This window comes from Macadamia integrifolia, chromosome 2 (genome assembly GCF_013358625.1).
Source record: "Macadamia integrifolia cultivar HAES 741 chromosome 2, SCU_Mint_v3, whole genome shotgun sequence".
Lineage (NCBI taxonomy): Eukaryota > Viridiplantae > Streptophyta > Magnoliopsida > Proteales > Proteaceae > Macadamia > Macadamia integrifolia.
Window position 1 is genome coordinate 24,349,558 of NC_056558.1, and position 26,737 is coordinate 24,376,294.

At 38.3% G+C, this 26,737-nt stretch overlaps 1 protein-coding gene and 1 long non-coding RNA gene across 4 annotated transcripts; both read right to left on the minus strand.

Moving 5' to 3' along the window:
* Nucleotides 1-458: 458 nt before the first annotated feature.
* LOC122089587 lies at nt 459-4,949 on the minus strand. Its single transcript, XR_006143343.1, has 3 exons — nt 4,668-4,949; nt 863-1,773; nt 459-772 (listed from the first exon to the last, which is right to left on the minus strand). It is a non-coding gene; the product is annotated as an uncharacterized LOC122089587 (long non-coding RNA).
* Nucleotides 4,950-6,421: 1,472 nt separating this feature from the next.
* LOC122072139 (protein REDUCED WALL ACETYLATION 4-like) lies at nt 6,422-25,270 on the minus strand. 3 transcript variants are annotated; one of them, XM_042636701.1, is made up of 17 exons: nt 25,001-25,270; nt 24,852-24,891; nt 23,550-23,641; nt 23,099-23,236; nt 22,934-22,990; nt 22,778-22,850; nt 9,380-9,538; nt 9,116-9,265; nt 8,745-9,000; nt 8,535-8,650; nt 8,337-8,423; nt 8,104-8,192; nt 7,932-7,994; nt 7,781-7,837; nt 7,496-7,592; nt 7,200-7,358; nt 6,422-6,865 (listed from the first exon to the last, which is right to left on the minus strand). In XM_042636701.1, exons 2-16 carry the CDS (start codon nt 24,882-24,884, stop codon nt 7,206-7,208), a joined length of 1,620 nt encoding a protein of 539 aa, XP_042492635.1. In that variant the 5' UTR covers nt 24,885-24,891; nt 25,001-25,270; the 3' UTR covers nt 6,422-6,865; nt 7,200-7,205. The 3 variants fall into 3 exon arrangements, 2 of the variants coding, with proteins under 2 accessions (XP_042492635.1, XP_042492636.1); XM_042636702.1 differs by lacking the exon at nt 25,001-25,270 and adding an exon at nt 23,344-23,388 and having other exon boundaries at nt 24,852-24,895; XR_006138345.1 differs by lacking the exon at nt 6,422-6,865 and having other exon boundaries at nt 7,215-7,358; nt 7,496-7,605.
* Nucleotides 25,271-26,737: the final 1,467 nt, after the last annotated feature.

Below are 26,737 nucleotides of genomic sequence, written 5' to 3' on the forward strand. Positions count from 1 at the left end.
AGTTGTGCTTGTATTGGCCATTGTAGTAATATTTACAAGAAAATGAAGAATTAGGGAAGATGGTATATAAGTTGTAATTTGTTTGTGTTTTTTTTTTTTCCTTAATCATGGAAGAAATACATTTTAATATTACTGCAATGGTTTTATTATATTAAATCTGGTATGTTTACTAATTGGTTGTTTTAATTAAACGATCAGCATTTCCCTTCAATATAGGACAACCTAGACTTAAGAAAAAATGGACAGCATTTCGTTTGAATATGAGACCTTATAAAAACCTATTGAGATTGTATCCATATAGTAATGATTGATTACACTTGATTTCAAAAATCTTCAACAACATCAACATCAATATATATATATATATATATACATAACAATTCTGCAAAACCTATTAAGATGCACCTATACAGTCTAAATTTCGTCAATGTCAGTACATAAATATTACAAGTCACAACTCTCTCTTTAAAATTGTTCTATAACCCATTAAAATTCATTCATACAACGACCTTAAAAAAAAGAAAAGAAAAAAAAACAAAAGTGCTCTCATCGACAGCAACATCCTTCTTGAGACATTATGCTCTCATCAACAGTAACATCCATCTTCTTATTTCTTCTTAGCCTACTTTTCCTTTCATTTTGCATACTTGACAGTTTTCCTAGCCAAGGTTTTTTCTTGAGTTGTTAACTTTGTAGGTTGGGTAGATGATTATGACCTAGTCAGTATTTGAGAGTTGGTGCCTTTATATTGACTCTCATCCCTTTGCTTTCTCTACACAAATCAATTAAGGATACTTCAAAAGTGGAGCATACAAATAAGTTAATTAATTTTCAGTTGTAAAATACTTGTGATGAGTGATACCTTCCTGCCTGTTATTTTCTTGTTCTTCTGTTGTTCTCCATGTTGAGGACATGTTCTCTTGTTGTGGCCTACTAGTTTGCAAATATCACATCTAACACTGGATAATTTCTTCTTGAACTCTGCAGTAGGATCCTCATCAAATTCTCTTTTCTTGTTTTTATGAGATCTATCGAGCCTCCTTTTGAGATATGGAGGCTTGGCCAACACATCAGAACTATCAACTACTAAATTAGCCAATGCTGGGAGTGGTTGGATGAACTTAATATATGCTAGAAGGTATGTATTGACACTATAATATGGAATATAGTAGCTTCAAGTGACCTCTAGTGTGTGTGATAGCTGCTGCTGCATATTTGCATGGCAACCCAGTACAACCCCATTGCCTACAACCACATGTCTGCTCTTACAAATTAACCATAACTCTGCCACCATGGATATCCACCACCTCAAATGCATGTGTGTTACCTTGATACACTATGCATTTCTTTGCTTTTTGTTGGACCTTATCTAAATGTTTCTTAATATCAGGTGTGACTAGGCCACCTACTGAGTAGTTGCAACCCTTTTGAATATTTCCAACATAATATGTGGGTCCCTCACTTCTGATATCCAATGGTTGAATGACTCGATCATTTTGTTGGTTATTTGAGGGCTCTTTGCTTTAATATCAATTGCATATCTTACCCATAATCTTAGAGGATTATTCAACCAACTGTATGCATCATCAGATATCTGTTTGATGGAATTTATTTCCTTCTCAAACTGGAGGAGAGTTGTTGCTGATACTGCTGACCAAAGTGTTTTTTAAATAGTTGTCCTAAAAAAACTAACTTGAATTTCTGGTACAGATGTCTCCCAAAACATCTTTGATGAGCATTAGAGAATACACTGGTGATGGCATCCGATAAACCCTACACAATATAAATAATAAATTAAAAGTCATATAAATATGATATTGAAGTATGGAGTAAATGGTAGTTGCTATAAATTAATATCCGGTACATTTTGTTTGTTTGACATAAAAGTTAGGCCAACACATCAGATGCAGGTCCAAGAGCTTCACATAGAACTTTAAGTAAGAAAAGCCAACTTTCTTTTCATTCAACCTCCACAATAACATATGCCATGGAGAACAATTTATTATTCCCATCAGAAGAAACTGGTGACAAAAGGATGCCTCCATATCTACCCTTTAAGTGGCTGCATTTAGACCAATGAATGGTCTACATCACTTCAAAAAACCAGTAATACAAGCTTTAAAGCTAATAACCATTCACTTGAACATTGGATTCCCTAACATGTCATGCTTTTCATGGTACTGGATCTTGAAAAAACTACTTGGCATCTTTTATTACACCAAATGACCATATGTAGGTAACAGAGCATAGGAATCCTTATGACTACCTTGTGTCATTTCCAGGGCAATGATGCCTGCCCGGTACAACTTCATGTAAGGGGGTTTAATCTTGTGCGTTTTATGCAAGAAGGTAACCATGGACTTTACAGTTATATCTGGCTCAATCTTAAGGTAAGGAGCTAGTTTTTTTGCAATCCAATGTGCTGTAACACTCTTGTGATCTGTTGACAATATACATGTATGCTTTGGATTATATGATTTGATCATAAATGTCGTAGTATCTTTAACCCCCTTCTTATCATCAATTAGTGAAGCATGTATTCTCCAAGTACAACCAGGTGCCTTGCATACTACAATAACCCTTATTTTCTCATTCTTAGGTTTCAATTATCAAAACCCTCTTGAATAACAAACTGTTGTATGACAGCCTTAAAATGATTCACACCATCATATGTATTTTCTATGGCTAAGTTTATTTTACAATCCTCAACAACATCATCATCATCATCATCTTCAGAAGGGTATTCAACCTCACCAACATCCAAATCATTATCCCCCTCTACATCACACTCATTAGTAAGGCTGTCATCGCTTTCACTTTTCTCATCCACAGACTCATCATTTTGACTCATCACTTGTAGAAAGATTCCGGATTTGAGTTGAATCATCTCCCAAATCAACAATATTACTAATTGTCTTTACTCCCATATTAGAAGATACTTGAGGTCATTCTAGTGATTCATCTGAACTGTCACTTACAATGTGAACTTCCCTTTCTTTTATACTAGTTATTTCATTAGGTATTCTAGCTGATCCATCTGTACTAGTAGAAATATTACTAACATCCTTCAATCCACTAATGTGAGTAACACTTGTATTAGTAGATCTCCCAGGTAAAACAACATCATTAGCATGAGCTTTAGCTTTACCCTTGCTAGGAGCATTAGCAGTAGCATTAGTAGTGGCACTATCACAATCATCACTTCTATCACTAACAGCACTTGTATTAGATCTACATAACCCACCACCTCTTCTAATAGGTTGCTTTCCCCTTCTCTTGCTATCTGATTCAGTCTCCACATGCTGCTTCCCCTTTTCAGGGTACCTATACCAAAATCCAGTTGCTGACCAGCTGAAGTGTGTGACACATCTCTCACTCTCCTCCTACTTGTTTCTCTATAAACAACATCACTGGAGAACTTGTCGGTTGTATACTTGTTAATATCATCACTAGGGTTAGCTTCAAGGTCATACACTACTAGTTGATGATATCTATCCCATTTAAACCAAACAGGTTGTACATGCTAGCATCATCTCTCACTTGCACATGCACTTCATTAGAGATCTCATTTCTGACTTTAAACCTTACATTACGGCCTTTAGGTATAAGGTTAATGACAGAATTGTATATGTCACAGACCATGTCCACGTGGGCATAATAGCCTAGATCAACAAATATTGTGTGAATTCTCCCACACCAACTAAATTAAATAGGACACCTCACAACCATTGCTGTAAAATTCAACTATGAAAATGGTCAGCAGTTATTAGTAGAAGGAATAAAAAAATATATGAAAAGGTATGAAAAAAACAAGCTCTATTCGGTTGGATGTAAAATGTTGTATAGCAATGAACATCCAGTTACTAGAAATGAGGGGTTTTTGTTTTTCTTGTTTTTTTGTTTTTTTGTTTTTTTGTTTTTTGTTTTTTGTTTTGTTTTGTTTTATTTTGTTTTGTTTTGTTTTGTTTTGTTTATTTATTTATTTTTTTTATTATTGTCATAGAAAACTGAAGCTGCAGAGAAGGTAGTTTGCATAATATGATGCCCCCCACCCCTGATGTAGGGCTAGCTTCACTTAATAGTAAACAAAACCAACCAACAAGTGGGACCATTAGGTACTGATGTGCAGCATTAGAAGACCCATAATAACAGCCACAATAATGATTTGATCAGTCCCCAAATTAGGTTCAAAGTTAGGTTAAAAGTATGGTCACAACAAGGATGGAGAAGTAGTTAATCTAGTATAGTGGCTGGGTAGTCAGCAACTAAGATACAATTTTAGAAGCTAAGAATAACCACCAATCCCTAGGAAGGGATTGAGTTCCCCTATTAGGTTAGTGATCAATCCTTTGAATAAAAAACCAAATTTGAATGACAGATGTTGCTGGACTAATTATCCAACACTGAAAAACCTGAAACAGAGGTGTTGCAGGTCTCGTATAGTTGCAAAAATAACCAAGAGAAATTTGTGTAATGGATATTGAGTGGTATGTCATAAGAAAGTTAAATCCACCAATTTGAGTAACTCTAAACTGATTTGCACCCATTCTAAACTATACCAACCAGATTAACACCCACAATATACAAATAGCTTCATCAAGAATCGAATCGAACAAACCGAATGGAGCCATATCAAAAGGATAAGAAAGGGGGAACAATCAACTCACCTGAGATGATGGTTTCTTGTATGTAGATCCTAGCACAGATGCAAGGAAATTTTTTGTAGCCCAGATGCAGGGGAGTTTTTTTGTAGCCCAAATGCAGGGGAGATTTAGGGTTTCACTGACACTAAGAAAAAAAAATTGAAATAGAAGAAGATTAGGGCATCAATCATAAATAGGTTACAACATCATTATGAACCTTTCCTCACTGGAGAATGAGCAGCCTTCATAGAACCAGTTGTTGTCTGATAGCGAACAGCCAAAGCAAGCCTTTCCTCACTGGAACAAACTTTGGTGACCTAGATAGGTTGAAGAAACCAAGTCCAGGTGATATGTTTGTTCATTGGTAGGCTGAAGAAACTAAGAAGGGTATTGTTGGGATTAAGTAAAATTTGGCTCAAGCTAACGGATAACACCTCAAATTAGTCTCACGATGTTAGTTTTTTGAGTTTAAATGTAATAAATGGAACTATAGGGGGGTGATGTAATTGAGGCAAAGACAAGGGGTGGTGGATGTAAATTTCCCAAAAAAAAAATGACTAGCTTCTTGACGGATGCGATCATCAATGGACATGAGAGCTTGAAACGCAAGGCTGCAAAGTAGGACAGCGAAAGAAACATTATTTCAGCTAGTTAACCTACCCGCATGGGAGAGGTTCTGTGGAGTCCACCCGTGAGTCTTCTTGGCTGCCTTGTCACCAATAGAATGGAAGAGTCAGTCTTGGATGCACCAAAATCCGTAGGAAGCCCCAAATACTTAGATGTTCCCTTGAGAATGAGCTCGGAAAACAAAATGCAGTAATCTACGAATAAGAGGTGGTAAAGAGGTTTTGTTCGAATTCTGATCTTCACACCATGAATCAAACCACTGTTTTCTGCCGATTTCAGTAAACTACTGAGCCTTATCCACAAAGAATGAAGATGGCCGGGGAAAGTGGGTCCCCCCGCCTTATCCACCTACTCGACTTTTCAGCACATCTTTCAGCCCCGTTCACTAGAATGGTGTAGCATATGGCAGAGGCAAAAACATCCTCTTCAGTGAGGGCGATGGTGCAATGAGCATGAAATGGCCGAGAGGACCTCGTGCCCGATGCTCTCAACCATCCAATGCTCACCACACCGCCACACTCACTGTAGAGAATAATCCCTCCATGGCAGAGACACATGCCATGACAATTGTCTTAAACTTAGGGCTGAAACCCATGCGGATGAAGAAATTGAACACAAACCCTTGGTGGAAAGATTTGCATTCTGAATCCTTTCTGACATAGTAAGACCTGACTATACATGTTCAAAGAATTGCACCCTCACCCCCACCCCTCCCTTCTCAACATCAAATACAAAATGTTTCATCCTTGATACTTTGTTTCCAAACCGGCTATTATAGATGGTTAGGGTAACAGGTTCTTGGTTGGTTTCCTACCTATATGGTGAAGCTGGTCCTAACATGAATTTTCACACAGGATCCTCTCATATACATATTTAGATCCTAACCATAAGTTTATTGAAATTATTTTTCTTTGTAGGTTGCATTACCACTGCCTTTCCTTAATCTTTGACAGAATTTTGCTTTTTTACCACATTTTTAACTTACAAGGAGTCCAAGACATGTGAATTCAAACTTCCTACTTGTAAAATAACAAAACCTTATGTCAGTTTTGATTTAATACATCTTTTCTGATCATTATGAATCTCCCTCAGCCACATCCAACAAGTATTTATGCGGACGCGAACAGAAAATGGAAAATAATTCAACAGGAGAAAAAAGAAAAATTACACTGATAACGAATTTTGAATATGTTTAGTAACATAAGAAAGTCTATGTAACACAAGCCCATTGTGGCAACTGGAGAAAACCTATAAAATGGTACACAAATATCCAAGAATACAATTTAACCCCATCACTATGCCCTAACCACCTCTGCACCCTCTACATACTTTTTAAAGCCAGACTTTGCCTCATTGTCCACTGAGAAAAGAAAATCCGGTACCCTCATTTTCCATCAGTATAAGTCAATACTTGATTGTCCCAAGCTGAATATTAGCATTGTCTTGAAAATTTGTTGGAAACACACTTGTCTTGCACGTAAGATTCACAAACCATAGCTTCCGAGTATACTGGTTTCACTATTTCAGAATTTTTCAGTCTCCAACAAGAAATGTCTTTGTTTCCATATCTAATCCTCTGTAGCCTTCTGTCATGCCTGATAGGAACATGAGATAGTAATCAGGATTCAAACATAGAAGCATGAGTTCAAGTGATTTTGGAAAGTGTAATGATGCAAAGCACCATACAATGTGCAATTACTTTCTTAGAATGGAACAGCTGAACCAGGTATTCCAGGGAAACTTGTTGGAACTAGCACCAGCATTTTAAGTTCCAGAAAGCTTTACTGGAATACTAATCCAGAAAAAGAAAATTCCATATGCGACTGAAATACTGTCATAAGTACTCCCAGCATGGTACCACAGTATAACTTTCTTTTTCCCCCTAATAAAATAGTACTGGCTTTATATAAAGTGGTTAAATTGGCATACTAGTGTTTAACGGATCAGAAGAAGAATCAATGAGATGCAATATAAGCACGATCCAATGACAGCTGCACCAATGAAATTATACAGAAGCCGCCGGTTGTCCTTTGTGGGTATAAAAACTGTCTTCAGTATATTGGTTAGTTCGAAGAGCCGGTATGATATCTGCAGTAGCAATTGGAGAATGCAGGCAATCAACATGAAAGAAACCGAGAATAAGATCAAGAAGTAATTTTAGCTGTCCATATTCATTTTCACTTTTTACATCCCATATTTTTGAAGAGTTGAGAAGATCTTCTTACCAAGACATAGATAGCAGTCGTAAGCATGAAGTTTAGCAATGGGTAATCTGGAATAAGCTCAAGAAGCCATTTTGGCTGTCCATTTGGCATGCTCGATCTGCAGAATGTTCCTAAAAAAAAAATTAGGGGTTTTCCAATACCATGCATGCACAAGTCCAAAAATAATTCCAGAGACAGCATCAATAGATTGGAAAACCATACGAGTTCTTTGATCATATTAACTACACATGCTGCCATCTACATATATCCAATGGAAGATAAATTGAATTTATGAAGTCTGCACACCTCAGCCAGATATGAAACTGGGAAATGTAAGTCTCTAGCGTTATCTTGCCGAGCCACCTAATAATCAAAAGAAGTAAACAAATGAAGAAAACTGGAAATGTGGTAGTTGAATCAATCTGGTAGAAAGTAGAGCAAGAAATGTGGAGCTTACGCAAACAGAGTCAAAGAGAAACTACGGAACTGCTGTGTGAAATTTCGCAAGCAAATGTAAACACTGGACCAGAAACAATAGGAGCAAGTAAGAGGCTGACAACTACCCTATATACTCATTTTATAAACCAGAAGTTCATAATTGCATAATGTAAAAACTCCCCAATACGCACGTTATGGGGATCCATGAAGTGTAAGGATGGTACTTGTTGTATGTAACCTTGTCCAGCTTGTAAATAAATTCATACCACAGATAACCAGCCTAAAAGGAGAGAGAGCATTAGACCAAACCAAAAAATAATTAGAACAGAAAATTCTTTAAGATTGAATACGATTTGAAAAAAGGGAATCAGTGTAATGGAGAAATAACATAGTAGCACATTCAGCAGCCATCAGTGCAGCTCACCAGTAAAGAAACTGAGACAATGCTTGTTTTAATCGAAAGTCTTCGCTTGATTTCAGATTCCTCGACCTTCTCGACCCACTTCTCAACCTACAAGTTTGGGGGGAGAAAGAAGGAAAGAAATTGAAGATTTAGCAACAGGTTTACTAAGAAAGCTGGTAGTGCAAAACTGATCTTAATCCAGAGAGCTCCAGTAATTACTGTGGGATGATAATAAGCATAAATCATTCCAATGATCCAGACATAACGGTCAAGGCCTGATCTGAAATGCCATTCATGTAGGCGTGGTAAATTTTCTTTTGCTGGATCAGTGTAACCTGCCATAAGAAAAAGTATTATGCCTATGGCCAAACCAGCATGTCGACAACATAACAAGTGATGATGAATAGAAGAGCTCAATAAATTACAAACCTAAAAGGAATGCCAAAGAACCCCAGAAAAGGTCAAAAACTCCAGGGACTTCCCAAATCAAAATAACCACCAAAAAGCATGCTATAATCTTCACAGCCATCACGGACCCTATCTCGTTGTATTTATTAAAAATACCAAGTGCTCCATACACCATAATAGTGAAAAGCGTGTGCATCGGGCAGATGTAGTAGAGCATATAATCATTATTAAGAACTATACAGCAAAATGCCACAAAGAAATTTAACCGCCACATCATCTGCAGTAGAACACAAGATTTTTTTTTTTTTCTGCATTAATAAATAAAGCAAGCTGCAAGGAAGAATCACTCTCTTACAGCAAAGACGACAGCATCTACATAACCATCAATTCACCTGAGCAAACCGTGCAAGACTAAAATCCTTCCGAATGTAGTAATAAGAGAAGTTCCCAAATCCAGTCATCCAAACATATGCAGCAATGAAGACACGTATTGCATTGTACAGCTCCATGGCAGCAAAATAGTGGTACATTAAAAATAGGACCTGGTAAAAATGATAAAAGAAAGGACATTAGAAAAAGAAAGGGGGGAGAAGGAAGGTAGCCTACCCTTTATCTTGGTAAGAGGAAATTCTAAACAATGGGAAAGGAATGCCAACCTGCATCCATCCTTTCCACTCCTCAGTTTGATGGCGATTAAGATATAGTATTGATTTTCCAGAAAATGCTGATTTGTCATGGTGCCGCTTGAGAGAAGTCATAGCTGAAACTATGAAGAGAAGAAAGTAGAGAAAGAGGAAAAGGTCGCGATTGTACTTCTGTCAAAGGGAAGAGATAATTTTAAAGATTAAACATTAGTTAGTAGACTGTATTTTGATGTAATTTTCATAGCTCATACCTAAAAGAAACTTTAAAATCACAGAGTTGAACAATGCTTCATTAGGAATGAGAATTTACTAAAACTGTATGAAGTACTTAAAATGAGGCAAAGATCCAAAATGCAAAAGTATTCTGTCTTGTTGTTAAGCTTGGATAACTATTTATGATCCATGGGTGCCAAAAATGAAAGACATATCATCAACACCTGCCCCTCAAGGAAAGAAATGATGAACCTTGAGAAAGATGTCTTGAGAATTATAAGTGTTAAATAACAACTCTTTAAGGGGTCGTATGACGTTGCATGTAACAAATGATGAAAGAACATAAAGTGAAGACTTCTAAAACGACAATTAGAATGGAGGGTTACATAATGAAGGTACAAACTACTAATCTTTAATGCAGAACAAATGGCAGGTTTTGCCGGTGGTGAGCACAAGTGATTGATGCAGATCAAGTAGAGGTGTATTTGCTATTACAGAGAACCAGAAACAGAATAGAACTATTTCAAAGCCTATGGGAGCAATGAAGAAAGGGAAAAATAGTTTACCAGTTAGAAGAGAGAGGGAGGATAATAGGGAGAAAAAAAAAAGAGAAGAAGGAGAGAATGTGGGAGAGAGAGAAGATCGAGGTGGAGGGAGAGGAGATATTCCACTAAATTTTCTAAAACAGAAAATCTAGACTTCATTCAATTCTAATCGTCGGGGGAGAGGAGGGGGGGGGGGAACGGTTAGAGGGTGGACCTTGGTGCAACGGTAAGCTTGCTCCATTGTGCCCACATAGTCACGGGTTCAAGTCAGGAAACAGCCTCTCCACAAAGCGGGGGTATGGCTGTGTAAATTATGACCCTCCCCAGAACCTGTAATGGCGAGAGCCCCGTGCATTGGGTATGCCCTCTAATCGACCAGGGGGTGGGCGGGTTCCAAGATTAGGAGGAAAAAAAAAGTCTAGTCAAGTTAAATTCCCAACTAGTAAAAACCATAAAACTTCTAAAGGAACTACAATACTGCCTAATCCTAAAAATCTTCTTATGGACCCTGCATAATCTTATCCATCTACGTAATCCCGTGTACCCCTTAAATCCCAACTTTTGGACTTATAAAAGAGGCCATTACATTAATTAAACCAAAAATCAAGTCTAAGGCCCATAGAGACCAACTATGGGCCAAGATAAAGTATTCCAAGGCCAATTGGTCCGATTGGACACCGGTAACTGCATCAATTCCTCCGTTAGAAAAAAATTTTCCTCGAGCTTTATAGTAGCGTAGAGTCAACACCACACGATCAACATCTATGACCAGTTGCCTTGATTTGATGATTCATTTCTTCTCACGAACAAAATCAAAGACGAAGTTTCAGATTTGTTGCAGAAGACAATTTCCACTTGTTAGATTTTAAAAGAGTCAAACGTGATTTTCTCCTCTCCAACATAAAATCTTGTTCAATCAACTTGCTTTCGACTTGTGTTGCAGAACTTCAAGTATAACTCCAATATTCTGAATTCTTCAAAGGCTTATCGCACACTTGCTTGGAGTCTACATAATAAGTTGTAAATAAAAGGATCAAACTCCATGCTCAAAATCTTTTTCAAGTTTGGCTCTAATACAGAACCAATGACATGTTCTATTGGTGGTGTGATCACAAGTAACACAGAATAGATCTCAAACTAGTAAAGCCAACAAGAGATCAATCGCAATAGCATCACATCTAGGGACAAATCATTATTGATAACAGAATTTTCTAACACATTTTCTTTTAGGTATGAAAGAAGAAACAATAGAAGATATGGCCAAGAGGCTTCACCACCTGACCTGTAGGAATAGAATCACTACCATACCCAACCTACTAAATCAACACAGCAAGGTCTGTTTGGAACCACCAATTAGGCTCTTGAAATCATCACCAAGAGGGCTAGAACTGCATCACCAAAATCCAAAAAGTCAGCATCACCACTGCACCAACAAGGATGAAGTCAAAACTCACCTTTTTTTTCCGTATCATTCGAGAGTCCTAACCCCTTCTCCTTTATTTATAACTTCATAGAAACCAACAAACTAGGAAACCTCTAGCATGATAGAAGGATCCCTTAAGACTTAGGTTTCCCTAAACTAAAAACTATCTAGAGCATTACAAAACAGAAACTATGGCTGGATTGTATCATATCCATCCAACCCTACAAAATAGAAAGTAAAAAGTCACAAAGTGAAACCCAAAATCCCCATAGTTGCTGGAATTTATTTAACAAAATAATAGGATATTCCTCAATTAAATCTCCTCTAGATCTTCTAGAATATCCTTCGAAATCCTGCCAATGATCTGTGATACGAAATCAGAGCTAATATATTTAGGATCAGAGAAGAAGAGATATTATGTAAGAAAAAAAGAAAAGCCCATGGATTGTGCTTAGCTTCCCCAATCATGGATAGAGCATATTGACACAGGCTCTTTCCTGACTTGAACCCGCAACCTCTTAGTCGCAATGGAGCAACCTTACCATTGTGTCTCACTGGCATACAAGCAACACTACCAAATAATACCATAATACTAAACATCACCATGAAATATAAACATAAATCAAAATACTACCACAAATTAATCACCACAACACCACCATACTATCAAATGTCACCATATTTTCGACACTTCCCCTCAAGCTAGAGCAAAACCACAGCAAAATCATCTTCCATGCACAGAACTAACACAACCACACCAATAACCAATAGCAACAATAAAGAAAAATCTTAATATCGAATAAATCTAGATAGAAACAAACAAAATAAGAGGCAAACATTCACCTAAAAGACAAAGCGGAAAAAAATGCCAAACACAAGACAGAATACCATAACAACAACAATATTATAAACCTTCTCAAGGAAGGAAAGTAGTAATCTTCACAAAGAAGACCCATAAAAAAGCAGCATGGGTTGCTGCGAATCATAAATAGCAACATTACAAACCACAAATACCATAAAAGGTAAATGTGAACCACAAATACAGCATAAGGTAATGGCGAACAACAAATATAGCATAAGGCAGCTACAAACCACAACTATAACATAAGGTAGTTGTGAAGCACAATAACCACCTTCATAAGAAACCATGTTGCTGATGTCACGAGCAGATGACATGGGCAAAGAATAATAATCTTCAAATAACCAGATGACATGAGTTAATAATAATAACAATAATCTTCAAACATCTCAGATAATAATCTCCAATCTCCCCCTCATGTGTGGCACTACACGTAGACAAAAAATGAATGTAGGGGAGACAACAAAGAATAACCCATCACCATATGGCAGCAACAACTAGCATCAACAGTAGATGAAACACATAACCATGAACAACCGCAATAAATATGCATTCTTCCGGCCAAATCAGATCTTGTAGATCACGATTGTCGATATATAAATCTCAGATTTGACAATAGACATCAATCATGGAGAAACCATGGCAAACAACAAGCCACAGGGTCCATCAAAGCTATCAAACAGTAAGCCAACCACGTCACAATGGTATAGAAACAATATCATAGTAGTCAAGGGATTTCTATGGGCCCACAGATGATAAAAAAGGTGTACCCAGTGCACAAGGCTCCTGCCTCTGCGGGGTCTTAGGAGGATCATAATGTACACAACCTTACCCCAGCATCACTGAGAGGCTAATGTAGGAGTAGATTACAAGAAACTAACCCCCACAATTTATAAATCACAAACAAGACAAATAGGGCCAGGAAACAAGAGAATAAGACCATCAAATAAGCCCCCAAGGATACAATAGCAATGCAGGAGCAAAACTAGCCCCAAACCCAACCCGATAGGAGAGAGAAAGGCCTGCAATATGGCTGGAGAGAGAGGTGCGGCCAGATCTGTAGAACTCCAATAAAGCTGCACTCTTGGGCGTAGGTAGCCCCTAGGGATTGTACAAAAACCTAAAAAAATGAGAGACTTTTGACAGACGGTTGATGAGATATTTACCTTCTTAATTTTCAGACCTAGGAGAGAGAATCTGAAAATTTCTGCAAGAATAGCAACTGGCTGATCTGAACAGCTTCAAGAAAAGGATTGAGTAACCCTATCATGCCTTCTAAAAAACCCTTAACAGTAGCTCCTTGATCAGATTCATATAGAGGAGAAGAGAGAGATTGCATAAAGAAAGGGGGGGGGGGAAAGAATCACATAGCCCTCAAGCTCTCAAACATTCAAACTCAATTCATCTTTTTTCAAATCTGTTTATTGAAAATATATATGCTCCTCTATATATAGAGGACTGAATAGGAATCATAACATAACTAGGAGCTAGTCTTCAAGTAGAAATAAACAATACCAAATAGGAGTTGGACTCCAAATAGGACTAGGACTATAACTCCAACATGGAGTAGGTGTTATACCCGAACCCTAAAACTACCTATTTTAATGTTCAGGTGCAGCACCGGAGGACACCAGTACCAGTGAGTATTGGGTTGCATCCGTCTTTTGCCAAGGAGGAAGAACGACCCCACTTGCACCTGCTACCCATGCTTAAATAAATGGAAAGGATTCTAGACACGAAGGGGAAAGTCAGTCGAACCTCACACACACTGGAAACCCTGGAGAAGGCCCCACTCAGACTGAGGAGAGATCTCCATACAAAGTGACCAGTTAAGCCTTCACCGGCTGATGGTCACCGGAAGATGGAGCATCCACCGGTGAACACCATACGGTGAGTGCACATGCCAGTTTTGGGTTATTTCACCGTGGGACCCGAGACCTCACGATTGTGCACCCCAAACCCATCCACATTGATGGAACAATATGTTAGGGAGTTGATTAATGTGGCGGGACATCTCGAAGAGGGCCCATTAGTGCCGAATAGTGGAATAATCCAGTATTGGGTAAAAACCCATTAATTCCCCAAACAGCCCTTAGTGGGACTTAAGTGGCCATAAATAGGACTCTTACAATTCATTTATTCTCTTACCAAAAGAGAAACAAGGAGAGTGAGAAAGAAGAAGGAGAAGGAGAAGGAGAAGGAGAAGGAGAGCAAGGGAGGAAGGAAGGAGGAAGGCTAGGGCTTCATTCTTGAGGTAAGCCCATATGCTCATCTCTCCACACACACACACAAATCTCTCTCTCTCTCCTTCCCATTTCACTCTTTATTGGAAGTAATCGAGACCCAACCAAATCCCACATACCCAACCATAAAGACTACATAATGGGAGGGGGAAATTAGAGTAAGAGACCTACCTTGGCAAGGTTATTCACTCAACCTTGGGTCTAAGGACAATCCCTATGAAACCCTTATCCAAAACCCTAAAATTGGGGTAACTAAACCCTAGACAAGTGTTCTACTCAAACCCTCTACAATTTCCCATTTAAAATCCATATTATGATGTTATATTGAATTAAATTCAGCAACTACACTAAAACTAAGCTAGGTGTGGTGTGTGTGAGTGCCCCACATACAAACACACTCTAAAAATCACAAAAAAACCTAAGCTATAAACTATGTAAAGGAGAAAAGAGAAAGAATAGAGTTGGGTAATAACACCCCACTGAACAACATGCACTCCCACCACTATACAAAGGGGCCACAGGGTCTATAGGGCTGATCTGGGCAAGGAAACGCCGATTTTAACTTCATCGGCTAATGGTCACCGGCCAGCTGGTGAAGGCAGGGACCATCCACCGGTGAAAATATTACAGGATTTGCATCCCTTTCAGATTTGTCCACCGGTGAACTCACCGGCGGATGATCATCCACCGATGAACCATTTTAAAGCTAATTTTTAATCCTTTTATTGGGGCACGAGTCCTAGTGTCTCACTCCTCTATGAATAACCGAATAACCTAAAAACACTATGTATCCTAGGAGTGGAACCGAGAAGTGACAGGAGCACGCAACACGAAACCATCAACTATCTACCGCCATCTAGAATTCGAGGTGAGGGGATTTTGTGTGCTTTTATAGAATGCTTGTATTATAATGCATATGTGGATGAATTATATCATTTTGCATATTATTATATTATTCCTTGTGTAAAGTGTTGATGTGGCATGAGAATATGGATTATGATTGTGCATGTGTATGTGTGTGACTGGAATGCAGGGTGGCCATTGGTTGGTGCTAGCGGCACTACATGCTCAGGGTGGATGTATGTGTGTGCATGTGTGCAAGGTGGCCAACGGCTGGTGCCGACGGCACTGCATGCTCAGGGTGGGTGTATGTGTGTGTGTGTGTGATTGGGGTGCAGGGTGGCCAACGGTTGGTGCCGGTGGCACTGCATGCTCAGGGTGGGTGTATGTGTGTGTGTGTATGACTGGGGTGCAGGGTGGCCAATGGTTGGTGCCAGCAGGACTGCATACTCAGGGTGAGTGTGTGTGTGTGAGTGTGTGTGTGTGTGTGTGGAGACTGGGGTGCAGGGTGGCCAATTGTTGGTGCTGGCCGCACTGCATGCTTAGGGTGAGTGTGTGTGAGTATGAAATTTTTTATGGCATATTAGAATGCATTAGGCTAGGATAACCACCTTGGTGCCATAACCCTTTCCAAAAGGGGTTTACGTATTGGCTAATCCTCTCGTCCAACGGTCCGTGGTTGGGGACATTTCCGGTGACTGAGGTGCACAGATGCCAGCGTCGTGACAAACCCTCACGCGATGTTTGATTCGGTGACAGGTATACCCTACATGCGATGTTGGATTCGATGTAGCGGTATTATGGGAGGGTTATTAATAAGGGTTTGCCAGGTACCGATGTGGTTCTGGAACCGGCACACTCCTTACTCGTAACTAGCTTGTATCCCTGGGGACTGATAACGTACATTCATGACTCGGGATAACACCTTTGTTGTAGTAGCACTTATACCCCTTTTGGACCTAGAAATTGTTGTTTAGAATTGTTTGATAATAAATGGATCGTGTCATTGCATTCATATTGATGTGGTTGGGCATGAATATTTATATTATTGCATTTTCTTGGATTGTCACGATTGCTTGTGTTACCCCTCACTAGGCTTCGTGGAACCTCACCCCCCGTTGTTGCCCCGTTTTAGATGTTGATTCAGGAAATCCTTCGGAAACTATGATCGAGGTTCCGGCTCTCCACGGAGGTGACCTCTGGGATGAGAAGTTGGTTACGCACGAGGATGGATGCGTGTGCGATGATTGTGCATTTGGAGCATGCTGAAGATGGGAGTATCATCTTCTATTTTTTATTCTTTTGTACTTAACAGATGTAGCCCTATGGGGGCATAACTGTAATTATGATCCAGATGTGAAAACATTCTTTTGTGTAAATATGGTAAATATCATTAGAAATCACCAGTTGATATATTTTGTTTATATTATAAGTATGTGATCTCAGAATCATTTCAAAATCTTATGAACTTAAAGTACTGCATCGTGGATCCTGGATGGATTGTGGACACGTGTGCGTGTGCGTGTGCGTGTCCATGTCACCAGCCTTCAGGTGAGCTGAGGCGGGGTGTGACAGTAAGACTAATTAACTAGACATTCACTAATAGGGAAACCTAAGCTGACTCAAACTGAAATAACAAAGGAAATAGACTCAAAACATAACTCTAACTAAGCTAATGACTTAAATCCCATTTTCCTACTTTGTACCCATATTTTAGCCCCATTAAAGTGGTCAATTACAAAGAAACCCCATTGGATCAAAGGCCCAACACAAACATAACCCAACCCAAGGCTTATTTGTAATAAAATAAGCCCATTGAGTGACTTATCTACATCAATTCTCCCTCTCTTAGAAAAAATTCGTCCTCGAATTTTGTAGAGTGAGGGTGATTATATCATGGTGCATGTCCCTCTTCAAGCCGTAGAAAAATTCAGGTAGCTCTTTGATAATAAGGATGTAGTCTAGAATGTGAGGAGCTCGGTCTTCAAGATACTTTAATGGGATGACGAACTCTACATGCTCAGCTTCAACAACCTCAGATTTATCCATGGGATAATCCACATGAGCGCCTTTTAACTACTGTGCTCTTGACCTCCACAATTTCAATCTCAAGCTCCTTAGGATCTTCCTCTTGACTGTTCACAGTCATCACAGTTGTTGTAGTGTCAAGTTCCTCAGTCTCAACCTCATTGTCCATTGTGGCAACTTTGTTGCTTTCGAATTCTTCCACATAAGTCTCGTTGATGGGAACATCAATGACTAGCTCTTCCTTGACAATAGGAATTGATGGAATTTCTTCAACACTAATCTCAACTTTTAACTCTAGTTCATTGGTTGGAGGGGTCTTCTCTTGTTCCTCCGTTAAAAGTTGTTACAACATAATGGTCACGTGGTCAGATAATTCCTTCATGCTTTTGTCACTTGTGGGTGGCTTTTAGGGACTTGTAGATGTATTCTGATGGGAATCCTGCGGAGGGAAGAGCCTTCTTTGGATATATGCAGAGAGGTATTGTGTCGTTAACTCGTACTTCATCTCTTCCCAAGTCCAAGCTTATGTCCTCGAGCTCGGAGTTGCTTTTCATGGACTCTCTACCATTCTCTAGCACAACCAATCAACCAAAAGCAAACAAATTGAAGCTTTCGTGTCTTTGTCAAGTTATAATAGTAAAAATATTCCTCCAGAGAATCTAGCCAATCAAGGATGTAGAATATATCCCTTTGTCCAGCAAAGTAACGAACTTCTGGAACCATCTTCGGTTAGGCTCTGATATTAATTAATGTGGGAGTAGATTACAAGAAACTAACCCCCATAATTTATAAACCCCAAACAAGACAAATAGGGCTAGGAAACAAGGGAATAAGACCATCAAATAAGCCCCCAAGGATACAATAGCAATGCAAAAGCAAAACTAGCCCAAAACCCAACCCGATAGGAGAGAAAAAGGCCTGCAATACGGCTGGAGAGAGAGAGGTGCGGCCAGATCTGTAGGACTCCAATTGAGCTGCACTCTTGGGCGTAGGTAGCCCCTAGGGAGTGTACAAAAACCTAAAAAATTGAGACTTTTGATAGACGGTTGATGAGATATTTACCTTCTTGATTTTCAGACCTAGGAGAGAGAATATGAAGATTTCTGCAAGAACAGCAATTGGGTGATCTAAAAAACTTCAAGAAGAGGATTGAGTAATCCTATCGTGCCTTTTAAACAACCCTTAACAGTAGCTCCTTGATCAGATCCAAAATAGAGGAGAAGAGAGAGATCGCATAAAGAAAGGGGGGGAGAAAAAGAATCAAACAGCCCTCAGGCTCTCAAACATTCAAACTCAATTCATCTTTTTTCAAATCTGTCTATTGAAAAAACATATGCTCCTCTATATTTAGAGGGCTGAATAGGAATCATAACATAACTAGGAGCTAGTCTTCAAGTAGACTAGACAATACTTAATAGGAATTGGATTCCAAATAGGACTAGGACTAGAACTCCAACATGGAGTAGGACTAATTAACTAGTCATTCACTAATAAGGAAACCTAAATTGACTCAAACTGAAATAACAAAGGAAATAGACTCAAAACAGGACTCTAACTAAGCTAATAACTTAAATCTCGTTTTCTTACTTTCAACCTATATTTTAGGCCCATTAAAGTGATCCATTACAAAGAAAACCCATAGGATCAAAGGCCCAACACATACATAACCCAACCCAAGGCTTATTTGCAATAAAATAAGCCCATTAAGTGACTTATTTACATTAGAGGCTATTTCCCAACTCGAAACCGCGATCACTAGGTCACATTAGAGAAACCTTACTGTTGCGCCCAGGGTCTGCCCTTAAATTGAATGATTAGTGGCTGTTTCGTAATTACTAGGAAAGTATTGGACCTTTTGGGAAAGACACAAGGTATGGGGTAGAATAGTAATTAAAGTCAAGAAGGGAGGATAAGTCTGTAACTTTAGAGAAGGTAGAGGTTAAAACAAAACTTACAAGAAAGGAGTTGTTCTAGAATTTCAAAACAATAGTGGGGATAATTTAAAAGAAAGTATGAATGAATAGGCTTCTGAAGGAATAAAAGAACCTGTCCTTAAAAGTACTTAGTAAAGGTAGATCATTTTCTACCTTACGTAAGAAATAGATCAAGTGAACCTATAACATGATTGAGCTGTAACTTAATGAAAGTCAAGGTAAACATGGTTGAAACTCTAAAAGCAGTATCACCCAGCCCTTGTGGAAAGATTCATCCCAGAAGATACTACTCTAATGGATGTGGAATTGATGCGCTGGTTAGTTGCAGGCCAAACCAGAAAGCATAGCAGGTTATATAAATAGGCTATAAACTAATGAAGAAAACAATAGGTAAGGACAAAAACTAAAAGGGAATGATGGAAACAGTATGAATACCAAATCCAAGGGATAACTTATGCATGATAGAGAAGATATGAACCAAGATAGCAATCTGAAACTGGGTCAGGAAACGGGAACTGCTAGTGGTAGAAGGAAAAAAAAGGGGTGTACCCAGTGCACGAGGCTCCAGCCAGTGGTAGAACTAGAAGAACCAGTAGAAAACATCACAGAGTGATCTCCAGTTAATTACAGATAAGAAACATCAACAAGAGTTGCCACGGGAGAAAAAACTAAAGAAAACCATAAAAACAATTGCCGTAGGGTAAGAAACTTAAGGAACAGTAGCCACAGGTAGAGAACAACATCAGGCATTGTTGCCGTAGGGTGGGAGCTCCATCCATCAATGATCAAGCCACAAGAAACACTAGTTTTCATGTTTCAACAACTAAGGTTGCAGATATGTGTATATATACATATATATATATATATAGATATATAGATATATATTCTTTATGGCTCTGATACCATGTTACAAAGTAAAGGACAGAGAAAGAATAAGAGAGAGATGTAACATGGGAAAAAGAGAACAGCCCACGGTTTGGGCTTAGCTTCCCCAACTGTGGGACAGTATATTGTATTCCTAATAAAGTCAATTAGTTACAAATAAGTAATGCTCCACACTGACATAAAAGCAACACTACTAAACAATAACACAATACTAAACATCACTATGACTCATAAAAAAAAAAACCACACACAAATTTCAAATGTCAAAATAACATTAAAACACCACCATACTATTAAATGTCACCATATTTTCAACAATCTACATCAACAAGTGATTGATGCATATCAAGTAGAGATGTATTTTCTGATACAGACAAAATCAGCATTGGAATAGAACTATTTAAAAGCATACAGCAGCAACAAAGAAAGGGGAAAATAGCCTACTGCTTAAAAGACAGGAGGATAATAGGGAGAGTAAAGAAAAGGAGAGATCATAGCAGAGAGAAAAGAAAGAAGCGAGAGAAGATCGTGGGGGAAGGAGAGGAGAGATTTAACTCAATTTTCTGAACAGAAAATCCAGATTTCATTCCATTCTAATTGTTTGGGGGTATTTTATAAGCTTTAAAAAGAAATAGAAGTCTAGTCAAGTTAGATTTCCAGAATAGTAACAACAACTGCAACAAAATCAGCCTTATCCCAACTTAATGGGGTCGGGCTACATGGACCCATACAAAACACAATAGAGAACAAAGGCTCCAAACATAGAATAGGGGAGGGGGGTGGGAGGCAAAAAGATGAAAGTATACCAGTGAGACTGTGAGAGTAAGAGAAAAGGTAATCCTAAAAATCTACTAATGGACCCTACATAATCTTATCCATCTACTTAATCCAGTATACCCCTTAAATCCTAACTTTTGGGCTTATAGGAGAAAACCATTACATTAATTAAACCCCAAAATAACAAACCAAGGCCCATAGAACCCGACCATGGGCCAAAATAAAGTATTCCAAGGCCTAATTGGCCTGACTGGATACCCATAACTGCATAATATTTATGTTAGATTCTATACTGGCTAAAAAGGAGGCGTGTGCTACATAACAAGGGGCTCAAGAAATGTATGGTACATTGTTCCTACTTTCGTATTGAGAACCATCGAGAAAAATTACAAAGGTTAATCAATCATCATAAACACTCTCTGCATCTGTTTTGACACATCAGCCATGCTTTATAGAGATTAGGTTCATGATAGTGGTGAGGGATACAGGGCTGTTTAGTGGTATTCTCTCTCTCTCTCTCCAAACACTTTTCTGGTGGATTCCTTATCCAACTGTCCTTTCCTATAATTAATATGCACCTTTAATTTGATCATTAAAAAAAAAAAAGATAGGTTCAAGAGTTATTGAGCTCCAGCAGTAGCTACAAAAGCATTGTTTTAAAATCTTGATTGTTACAAGTGGACATAAAATGTTGACTTTATTTCTAATTAAAGTTGAGAATCCTGGGACATGCATGGCGATAGTGATTTAGGCCCTTTGTGTATATCTTGGGAATGGAGGTGGTTCCTTTCTTCTCCTAGGGTGTTTCAATTGGTAATGAGATGGCACATTGCAAAGCTAGTAGTTATATCCTAAAGGAAATTTCCATCGACTGAAGGAGACACAGAAGCCAGGAATTTAATGGAGATAAGAAAGCCACCAGTTATGTTATGAGCCCAATGCATATCATCTTTTAGTCAATGTAAAAGACCCTTACAAGTCCTGGCATTACACATGTTGTAAGAGTTCTGTCAAATTTATCCACCTGCACTGTGAGGGTGATTGAAAGAGAGCTAGGTTCTACAGCAGCCAGAAAAAGGCAAAAGCAGAGCAATGCAAGAAGCAAGTTAGCATCTCTGAAGGGCAAAGGTAAGGTTCAGTGAGATTCAATTATATGAGACCCGAGTCTCCCTTCTCCCTTCCCTTTTATCATTTTTTTTCCTCGTGCTTATCAGTTCATCTTTATCAACATAATCAAGATAATAAAGTTAACAGCTAAGAATAATCCTTCAAGGAAAATAACTAAATGATACCCCTTAAAAGGGGCAGGCCACAAATGGGGAAGTTGGCACATGAAGTTTTCACATACACTTTTTCCTTTGATTTCAAAGTCATGCAACTTTTAATGAAGCAATAGATCTTTGCGTTAAGTGTTTCAATATTTATTAAGTCACTGAAACAGGGTTCTATCAGATGCATGTTGTTATCTTCTCTTTCATGCTGTTCATGCACATTACATGTATGCTGTTTCCAAAGACAATTACTTCCCTCAATGAGTATCCATCATAAAGAAATCATGAGAAATCTTTTTTCTTTTTTCTTTTTTTTTTTTTTTTTTTTGGGGGGGGGGGTGCGGGGGTAACAAAATCATGGAAGAATGTAACCAAAGAAAAGGGAGGGGCACCTTAGTGGACTCTGGAAACAAGTCTGTGCGATCACATAGGTAGAAATAGATCAGAATGGCTCCAAATTCAGACCTACATAGTGTTGCATGGTTCATGTGAGAAATGATGAGCCATAAATTGGATAAGAACACTATTTATGAAGAAAAATGGCTTACATGGCCCTCAAAGTTGCTCGGTTCTCCAGCAAGAATAAATGATCCATCATTAGAAACCTAGGTAACCATGGCAACCCAAACAGAAATATATGTCAAGCTTCCATCAAGGCTCAAGTTGAAATTCTATCATGATACAGTATTACCAGTTGTCTGTTGTCTACTGACCTGATTAGGTTTGCCTTGACTGATGAATTGTGAACCCTTGCAGATGCTGATCTTGTAAGGCCACCTTCCAGCAAAATGGCTCGATCATCATCCTTAACTGTCTCATCACCCGATTCAACCAGATTGAAATCTGAATGGCTGCTATCCAGAGAAGTATCAAAAGCTTGAATGAATACATTTATGGGCCATATAGAAAGTGTTACTCTAGGATTCTCATGCAAACCTAGTGAGAGTTGTAGACTCACAATAACTAATGAAAATAGTAGCACTGCCCTTCTATGAACTATTAACTGTGGTTCATACAGAAGAAAGTGAAAATCTCAAAAGACATCTTAGATCAGAATTTAGGAATAGAAGGAAGAAGTGCTTATCTTTTCTACAGATAATAATATCACAGTCAAGCAATCGCAAGCAACATTCTAAAGTCTCTGGGGTGTAAAAAAGGACTTACACTTTGGAAGGAGATGAAGACTTTTTATATTCCAGGATCTCAGAATATATCCATGCAATAACTACTGGAGCTATTCCAAGCAAAAAAGAAACCTGCAGCATATTCAAATAAAAGCATGGCTAAAAATTTCAATCTAGCATTAACATGGAACATCTACCATAAAGAGAAGAGAAGCACCATGTAATATGTACCTAAACTCAAATATGGGAATGAGAAAATCTGTGTTGGACAAATAGAGGTAAAAATGCTGAAAGGTAACAAATAGGTTTGTATTTCATGGACTTCACAGAAAATTATAATAAGGGAAAGGGGCTCAGTGGTGCTTGTGCACACAGCGTATAGGGATATGACATCTTTCTAACTCATTTCTCTGAGGAGAAACAGATCGAATTTTGGTTTGGTCGGCATGGATTAACAAAGCTTTTCGCTTGACCTGATAGTGTCATCAAGATAATAATTCCTCTCTGTGTAGGGATTGAACTGCCAATTCCTCTCTTTGAGTTCTTCATTTTCACTCCGGACACTGTAATCATCCTCCATTCCTTCTCATCTCTAAATATGAATAATTCAGTATCCAATCTAACTGAACACCTTAGGCACCACCTCAATTAATTGAAACACTCTCAATCACCATCAACCTTTTAATTATTATGTGATGGACTCCATTGAGTAGAATAACTGTCTCCATTTCAGAAAACCGATATATTTCTTAGGGTTTGCTACATTGTGTTGGCAGAAAGAAGACACACTAACCCACTCCTGAAAATATTTCATTTCTTTTCTGTTTTCCTTTTCTAAGGCTTTTCCCGCACTTGTATACAGAACAGTGCTGTCACAAGTAGCATTGGATCTTAAACTTATATTTTTTTGCTTACATAAGCATGTTCTTCTTTCCCAGGGAAATACGTATTGAATATCAACAAAACCTTCAGCATCTAACACCACACATGAATTTACTTCTGGTCTTGTCCTCTAAAACTCAACCAATTCGAGAAATGCTAGTAGATTTACAATAGAAGAAGCTGCAGTATAGTTCAAGTTGGGTAATCCGCTTACTAGTGAAAAGTAAAACCATATTCAGAACACCATTAATCATGTCTCCAGTCATTTTAGAAAATAAGCATTGGTTTAGTCCAGAGGATCACAACGTCCTATGGATCTCTTATAGGAAATTCAGTGAAAACTAAAAAATTCACAGGTTCTGCTTCAGCATTCGAATATAAACAGCTCATGACCAAGTCAACCAAGAAAGCACCCATTCAAATAGGCATTCTGAGAATAAACGGGATTGAAGAAGCATACCTGACCCGGCGTTACAGACCCAGAAACCACCATTTTCTTTCTGTAAATCGAATCACAGGAAACAGAATCATAATTGTTAATAGAAAGAAATAACAATTGAACAGAATGAGATAACAAGATCATTGGGGAAAGAGAGAGAGAGAGAGTACCAGTGGAGAAGGCTCTGAAACTTGTTAACACTTGATAGTGATCTCTGCTGGATCATCATTAAAACGAGAAGAAAACCCCCATCGAGTCGAAGTGTCTGAGAAATCTGATTTTACAAGCAACAGCTACCAACAACTACAACAACAACAACGACTAACCTTTGCTTCCAAAACTGAGAAACTGTTGGGAGCCACGTCGCTCTCTCTCTCTCAGGCTAGGCCAACCAAGCTCTGATCCCTGCTCTTCCCTTAGAGAGAGAGAGAGAGAGAGAGAGAGGTGAACAACGATTTCATAAACACGTACCTATTTAAAAAATCTCTGATAATGAATCCTAACCGTTTGATTTATATAATAGAAGATTCGACGGTTGAAAATTGTGCGGATTGACTAATATGTGCCAAAAGGAAGTTCAGAGATTTGGGGACTAGCATAATACAATGAGAGACGGAGCATGATGTCATGTAATGTTCGAGGTTCATCGGTTCGTGCTCAGGTGTGGAACTAAATTAAAACTACTGTTAGAGCAGGCAGGTAGGGCAGTGGTCTTTTGTTAATTCACCATCATTAATTGATAATTCTCAATTGTCTCTCTCTTCTTTTTTTATTTTTTTATTTTTTTTATTCTTTATTTTTTTATGGAAGATCATTCTCAATCATGGATTAAGGGGACGGTATCGGTACCGATCCAGATCGGATCGGATCCGATGAACGTGTGTATAGATCGATTTTGCCTTTGCTTTTTAGATACCGATATTGATTCAAATTGGGATTGGATCGGCATGTATTGGTTGATTTTATCCTTGCTTTTCTTAAAAGGTACAATTTTTTACTATTTTACCACTAAAATGATATGAATAACCAATCCGGTCAAGGAATAGAGATCGGTCTTAATCGATATCAATTCGATATAACCGATATAATACCAATGCCACGTTCTCAATTTTATTTATATTTTTTCTTTTATATTAAAGATCATTCTCAATCGTCAATTATCAATTTTCTTAACTCCAACCTTTGTGCGGGAGGAATGTAGGCTCCACAGTATGTGATCTGTCTGTACGATAACATAATGGTCTACATATTTGGTAGGGAGAGTTTGTTTCTGGTAAGTTCTTTGCAGCCTGCAGGAAGTCTATGTAGCAATGCGCAGAAAAATCAGCATCACAAAAGCCAGAAGGGCTTCCGTATGTCTTGACTGTATCGCATTTTGACTTTTCTATGTTTTTTCTTCAAGGGTAAAAGGAATGCGAGCTTGGCGGTTCTATATCCTGGTTCTGGTAGTGGCACGTAAATTGTCGGTATTGACCCATGGATATGTATCACTGATACCAATCCCTGCATTAGATCAGTAATGAAAAACAAGAGGGATGGAGTCGGCTACCTAGATCCATGCAAATAACAATATATATATATATATATATATATATAAAAGGTTCAATTAGAGAATAAAGGAAGGAGGAGGTGAAAAGATAAGAGATGAGAATTGAAAGATGAGAGTAAATGGATGAGATTAAGAGGAGAGAGATACAATCCAACAAGTCAGGAGAATCTCCGCTAAATGGGTTCGGTAACATGGATCTTATCCCTCCAATAAGTTCTATATATCCAAGGTCAAGATTATGCATGTCATTCTTTACTATTTCGCCTATGGTCAATTTAGGCTTGCCCTGACTCTTTTAATTAAAGATAGTAGGATTTAAAAGTAGAATTGTCCAATCAAGTCTGATAAGATTGATTTG

What these genes read in the sequence shown, in the direction of transcription:
- LOC122072139 (XM_042636701.1), bottom strand. Translation starts at nt 24,884, where the DNA reads ATGGTGGTTTCTGGGTCTGTAACGCCGGGTCAG. An exon ending in TTGTCTCAGTTTCTTTACTG is followed by an intron (nt 8,193 to 8,336) that starts GTGAGCTGCACT and finishes CTCTCCTTTTAG; the next exon opens with GCTGGTTATCTGTGGTATGA. An exon ending in CGACTGCTATCTATGTCTTG is followed by an intron (nt 7,359 to 7,495) that starts GTAAGAAGATCT and finishes TTGCTACTGCAG; the next exon opens with ATATCATACCGGCTCTTCGA.